Source organism: Acipenser ruthenus, chromosome 2 (genome assembly GCF_902713425.1).
Source record: "Acipenser ruthenus chromosome 2, fAciRut3.2 maternal haplotype, whole genome shotgun sequence".
NCBI lineage: Eukaryota > Metazoa > Chordata > Actinopteri > Acipenseriformes > Acipenseridae > Acipenser > Acipenser ruthenus.
In genome coordinates, this window is record NC_081190.1 from 24,815,947 (window position 1) to 24,822,724 (window position 6,778).

General features: G+C 36.7%; 1 protein-coding gene across 2 annotated transcripts; it reads right to left on the reverse strand.

The window, feature by feature from the left end:
* Positions 1–490: 490 nt before the first annotated feature.
* LOC117973162 (zinc finger protein 474-like) lies at positions 491–5,546 on the reverse strand. Of its 2 annotated transcripts, XM_034924542.2 has the most exons (3): positions 4,025–5,546; positions 3,240–3,420; positions 491–2,350 (listed from the first exon to the last, which is right to left on the reverse strand). In XM_034924542.2, the coding sequence occupies exons 1-3, from the start codon at positions 4,868–4,870 to the stop codon at positions 2,205–2,207; spliced, it is 1,173 nt and encodes a 390-aa protein (XP_034780433.2). In that variant the 5' UTR covers positions 4,871–5,546; the 3' UTR covers positions 491–2,204. The 2 variants fall into 2 exon arrangements, with proteins under 2 accessions (XP_034780433.2, XP_058848545.1); XM_058992562.1 differs by lacking the exon at positions 491–2,350 and having other exon boundaries at positions 2,693–3,420.
* Positions 5,547–6,778: the final 1,232 nt, after the last annotated feature.

Below are 6,778 nucleotides of genomic sequence, written 5' to 3' on the forward strand. Positions count from 1 at the left end.
AAGTTGCATGTGTTTAAGAGCCAGCTTGCTTTGTTCCATGGAGCTGAACTTGCTGTTGACCCAGAGCAAGCACTGCAAGGCACTGGCTGCAGGGATCCTGGCAGCTACTCCAGCCTCATATCAGCAGGAAACACTGTGTGGTAGATGCTATTACACAGTACCGCTCTAAAGGGGAGTGTGCAGTAAGTTTAACGGCAGTGAAAAAGCTTATTTGTATATCTGAGGTGTAAACAATGAGTTATTTGTGAAATGAAACTCATGGAAGTGTAGGTATGGGCTGTTCCTATGTTTTTGTCCCCACGCTTAATCTCTTCTGTTTGTATTCTGTTAATTACTGTATGAAATATGAGTGAACATGATAAACGATAAGCCTGCTGCTTGTTGAAGTGCAATGTTACATCTTATCGCAGACTGACTCTGACATAGTAATTAGAAAAGTCAATCTTTTTTCTTTGATAAATTAAAAACATACTAAAAACACTAAATGAAGTGTAGTGATAAAATAGGATTATGTTTATTTTGATATTTAAAAATCAATACAGTCTTATTGTACATAGAGATGTGTTACTGTGTATTTTTTAAAGTACATTTAAAGGATGGTAAAGTGAATTAGTGTAGAACTTTTTGGCACATGGAGACAATAAAACAATAGATTTAACAGTCTTCTATACTTATTAAGGTAATGTTATCACATACAGCACTGTTACATATATACTTTCATACTAATATAGCTGTATAGTAGCATCAATGTCAAATGTAAACAAAGTCATTGGTTTTAATTGTATCATTTCACTTTTGATTACAGCATTTTATTATTTGTTTATTTAGCAGACGCCTTTATCCAAGGCGACTTACAGAGACTAGGGTGTGTGAACTATGCATCAGCTGCAGAGTCACTTACATTTACGTCTCACCCGAAGGACGGAGCACAAGGAGGTTAAGTGACTTACTCCCATTTTACACAAACATATAGAATATACAGCTTTGGTCAAAATATTAAAAGGTTCTATAACAAAGGAAAAACACTGTCTGAATACTCTTCATCTTAATTCCACTGCTCCAAACCAACCAGGTGAATTTGGTGGTCAATCATTAATCCATTCCACAGTTTTGTGAACAAACCAAATACTGTCTAGATCTTTGGTCTGTGGCTAGTACTCCAGTCATCTACACATACTCTACATTACAATCAGGATATACATCTATCCAGTTTCATCAAAATCAGAACTATGAAAGCACTCATTATTTATTACAGTACTGTCGCCTAAGTGGGTGAACTATTGAAAGCTGTATCCTGGCAACTGCTTCTCTTACTTTGATGTAACAATTGCATGCCTAAGCATTTGCTATAATAATGCAGTAGATGTAGGTCATGGGAAACAACATTTTCATGGTAATGACACATGCATACTGTTGGAGGGGGGAGGGGCTCTATGTTACTGACACCATTTATTGCAGTCCGTCATGCTGAAGGCACTAGCCAAAATATTTGTCTAATTTTACCTTGGATATGTTGTCCTTTTTATATTGACCACATCTGTACAATACATTAAATATAAGTCCCACATAATCATTATTTTTTTAAAAATAGTATTTATATTATTTGTTTATTAATGAATTATTTGTTTATTTAGCAGACACCTTTATCCAAGGCAACTTACAGAAACTAGGGTGTGTGAACTATGCATCAGCTGCAGAGTCACTTACAACAACATCTCACCCGAAAGATGGAGCACAAGGAGGTTAAGTGACTTGCTCAAGGTCACACAGTGAGTCCTTGAGTGAGCCGGGATTTGAACCAGGGACCTCCTGGTTACATGCCCTTTTCTTTAACCACCGTTAACCAGCCACTTGTTATATATACCTGATTTTAAAAATCAGTACCAATTAACTAAACATTTAACACACTGTAGAAATCTTTAGAAAAAAAAGCCCATAAGATAAACTTCAAATGATTCAGTCAATGAAAGAATACATAAATTGTGTTGTACTGCAAAGTTAAACAAGTAAGTTGATGACATAATTGCTGACAAATGCCAAATGGGGAAAATTCTGTAAATGTTCACAGCTGTCTCACACACACACAAAAAAAAAAAAAAAAAACTCAGAATGTGCAAGACAGTTTATGTCTTCCAGATTTTCCTTCCATCCATCTTTAATAACTACTGTATAATTTCTCATCAAGGGTATGTGGTAGTACCACTTTATTTTCGAGGTTTACAAGATCGCTGGTGGACAGTCAGTCTGTCTGGCAGGAAAGTCCGCCCACAGATATCACAAGGCACCAACTGGGCCTGGGCATTTTGCCAGGCTGCTTGGTTTTGTGCCTCAAGATCATAGAAGCCTGTAGCTAGAAAATGTAAATAAAAACAGTATCAGTTTTTATTGCAGACAAGGATACTGTATTCTTTGTGGAAAATATTTTCAAGTGATATCCAGTAGTTAAACACTTCAAACTATTTTTTTTTTTTTTCAAATCTTTTGAACTGAACCCCATGGGCCACATAAACTCCAATGAGCTATAACTACAACTTACAAAAACAAGTTTGCTTTCTACAAACACTTCAAGCTATAGAGAGAGAGCGAGAGAGAGCGAGAGCCATATTTATACAATACTTTTTTTTATTATTATTATTATTATTATTATTTATTTATTTATTTATTTAGCAGACACCTTTATCCAAGGCGACTTACAGAGACTAGGGTGTGTGAAGTGTGCATCAGCTGCAGAGTCACTTACAACTACGTCTCACCCGAAAGACGGAGCACAAGGAGGTTAAGTGACTTGCTCAGGGTCACACAATGAGTCAGTGGCTGAGGTGGGAATTTAACCACTGGACCACAAGCCTCCTACTTTTTTCTCAGACCAGACCTTCTGGCTAGTGTGAAACTCTACAGAATTGAACAAGGTTTCGAGACCTTATTGTGAGTGATTTAACATCTGTCAGTTGTAGTGATTTTGTAGTAAAGTAGGAAATACTTTATATGTTATTGAACAGCAATTGAACTGGATTGTATACTCTTAGGACATCTATTTGTATTAAAATGATATTGTGGTACTAATGCATAATCACATACATGTAGTCATCCTCAGTGTAAATTACACTGCCTGGAAATACCATGGTGGCTTGTTGAAATGAAAGCTATTAAACAGCTAATTAAAAAGCCACATTTATTTATACAAAACACCTGGTTAATTAAAAGTAAATAGAAATAAAAGTGAATTGAAATATATGTACCTGTGACCACGCTCACTTCAGGCTTTTTAGGTTCTGTTCTTTGGAGACTCTTTGGCAACTGGCTATTTTCAATGTGCCATTTTTTCAAACACTGTGGTTCATGGATACTAATAGACTTGGATCCAAATTCCCGTCCACAAATGTAGCAAACAACAGTTGCTGGCCGTCTTACTATTGCTGGCTTAAAAAAAAAATAAGAAGAAGAAGAAGAAGAAGAAACTAAAGCTCTGTGACACAACATCCTAGCAGTTGTATCCATATTTTCAAATGGGTGAAATGGTTATACTTAACTGTCTAAATTGAATGAAAACATTGCTTTTAAAGAAATTATCAGTCATCACCATGTATGAACAGCAATCTACTCCCCATGCAGACCCTAGAAATGAACAGCACAGGATACACAGACTATTTGTTGTTCCTATGGTATTAGAGCTACCCCTAGTGGTTACATTTTAAGTAGGCTATGGGCCCTTCAGGCCCTTGAACACATAATATGTTCATCATCTACCTTTTAACATCCTGGTCAAAATAAGTGAATAAGAAGACCCAGTAGGAATGGTGAGAGCAGTCCACAAGCACATTGTGATGAACTAATTACTAATGTTTCAAAATAATATGCACCACAACTCCACGATTTGTAGTGCAATCAACTTTGCTGCTACCAGAAAAGAAATAACAGTTTTTGAATGCAAAACACAGATAAAGAGATATAAGCAACAAACACAAACATCGTCCACCCCTTTCCCAACAAATAATTGTAAGTATGAAGTTAAACCCATCTATACCTTCTCAGCTTGTTTGGAGGAGGTTCCATTATTTTGTTTCTTGATGGTACCTTGATTATTCTGACTTGTCACCTCATTAGTGAGGGAGACTGTCTTGACACTGAGACCAGTAGTTTTATTCTTACAGCTCTTCTGGTGGACAAGGAGCCTGTCAGGTGCAAAGGTGCGGCCACAGTTAGAGCAGGGTAGAAGCTGATCCTTGTAGCTCTGGTAGGCAGCCTCATTTTGTTTTTCCCTTGTGGCCCCCCCTGTTTGATTGGCTTGCGGTTTTTGTGGGAGAGGCCTGCGAAGGTTCTTTGATAACTTGTCATTTTCAATCTTCCATTTTTCTAGGCATTTTGGTTCATGGATCGGAAGCGATAGTGTCCCAAATTCCCTTCCACAGATGTAACAAACTAAGGTTCGGGGTTTGGGTTGTGCTTTTTGAGACGAGCTTGAAATGCTTTCGGACAAAGTTTCCAGGGTGGTACTACTTGGTGTTTTCGAGGGTCCCAAGGCACCTGGCTTTGGTTTACAGCTCCTTTGATGAACAGCGAGACGATCAGGCAGAAACCTGCGGCCACAGTTTTCACAGGGAAGAAGTTGAGCTTTTGAACTTTGCCATGCTGCTTCGTTCATAGCCTCAACATCATATGCACTGCCAGCAGACAGGGCTTCTGGTTTCTGAGGTGCTGGTCTCCTTTGATTCCTTGGTAATTTCTCATTTTGAATATGCCATTTCTCCAGGCATTTTGGCTCATGGATGTCAATTGATTTTGAGCCGAATTCCCTTCCACATATATAACAGACCCTAAAGCCTGGCCTTTTTGGGGGTATCACGGGGTGTTTGAGATTGTTTTGAGACATGGTCGATTCACTTGATTTTCTGATTAACACTGCAGTAGTGGGTCTTGCTAGTCTCTTGTTCACCAGTGTTGATTGCCTTAGCACCTTCTTTAGGTTGTAAAGTGGAGTCTCCTAACGTATGTAATTGGTTAGGTGGAAAAGGCATGTAATTAAGTCAGAAGCTGGTGTCTATGATAGTTTTTCCAAATGTTTTCCAGAGACAACCTTTTGACCTTATTAAAAACACTAAATGCACCTTAACAAGCTTTGTTTATTCTTCATGTACAAAAAAGTGTTCTCATAAAAGTTTACTGGTGTTCTGGGAACCTATGGTCTTGCTTAGGTATCCCTTAACTTATAAGCTTCAGTATTTGATACAGATACTTCTAAGGCTTCAGTGGAATTTGTGGTTTTCGAGAATGGAGACCTCAGTATGAAATTCAGCTACATGATCACCTTTTATAAAGAGAAATTGGTTACACAAAACAATATCTACTAGCTATGCATAGAAATAATGTTATAATAATTTATACAAAGGATTGTTTCAGATATATAAGTATGCAGAAACACTAGTTACGGTATATTCTGCACATACTTGCATAGCTTCAAGTGATATTTTCTTTAGGAAGTGTTAAGGTGATTTGACTATGGGTTCAGAGAGGCTCTTTAGGTTTAGTTGCCTGCCAAATGCATGTATCACAGGCCAGATCAGCCAAAGTGTATTTTTTAGTAAAAAAAAAAAAAAAAAGAAAGAAAAATTGAAAACAAGAACATAATTTCAAGCTACTAACTCTTTCAAGAGGCTTTTAGGAAATCTGAAGAACTGCTCTGTGAATTATCTTTCTAAAACGAGGTTGCAAAGAAACTCCCTGTGCTTATTATCAAATACATTTCTCAAATATACAAATACAATAACTGTCTTTGAACAACAGTTACCGGTCAATAATGGATCCTAGATCTTTTCCAATAACTAGTAATGTTATGTGAATGTGTTTCATCAGGGGGCGATAACAAGTCTATTTTTCTTTTCTTTTTTTTTAAATGAACACTTCCAGAGTTGCCATTTCTTGATATTCAGCTTAATTGTAATTCATCTAAACATATTTTTGTCAGTTCCGTTTTCCAAAACGACTTCATTGTAAGCAAAATGTAGGTTCATGTAACTACAACGAGGGATCTAAATTAATACTAAAATAAATAAATACATAGACAATGCATTGACTTACATTGTAACAATTGTAATTGCACATTGAAACAAAGAAGGAAAAGATACTGTAACTTCTTAAAATTGAATTTACAACTGTGTCTGCTGAACAGCCGGTTCCTTTATCACGACGCTTTGCAATGCTCTGTTTTATGTATTCTGTGTATGTATTCTGCCTGGTAGCACACTTCTTCGCTGTTTGTGTACTATACGATACACTCTGCAATATTAATGTATTCAGATATCCTGCTTTAGAAAACCAGACACACATTCACACACAAGTTATGCCTACCTGTTTAACCGTTTACATCTGTTGGAAATAAAACAATATGTACATATATATATTATATATATATATATATATATATATATATTACACGAAAAGAACAAGAGATCCTTCAAGTACAAACTGTTGTCGCACAGACTGTCCCAATGCTAGAGCTACGTCTCATGGCAACATAGATTATCCTAGGATTTCAAGGCGTTATCTTCAGTGTCTCGTAGCAACCGTCAACAAACTGACGCAAACTTTTTTTTTGGATGCAGACAGGTAGAGCCAAAAGAAGGTGATTTAAAAAAAAAAATCATAGTGCGTTTTGTCAAAATAAATCTCTAAAACTGAAATGGCAAAAAAAAAAAAATCCCGATTCTATGTGAAACTTCATTGCTGCCTCCATGACCTATACACTTCTCCTACATTGTGATTACGATGTGTGTAAAATACC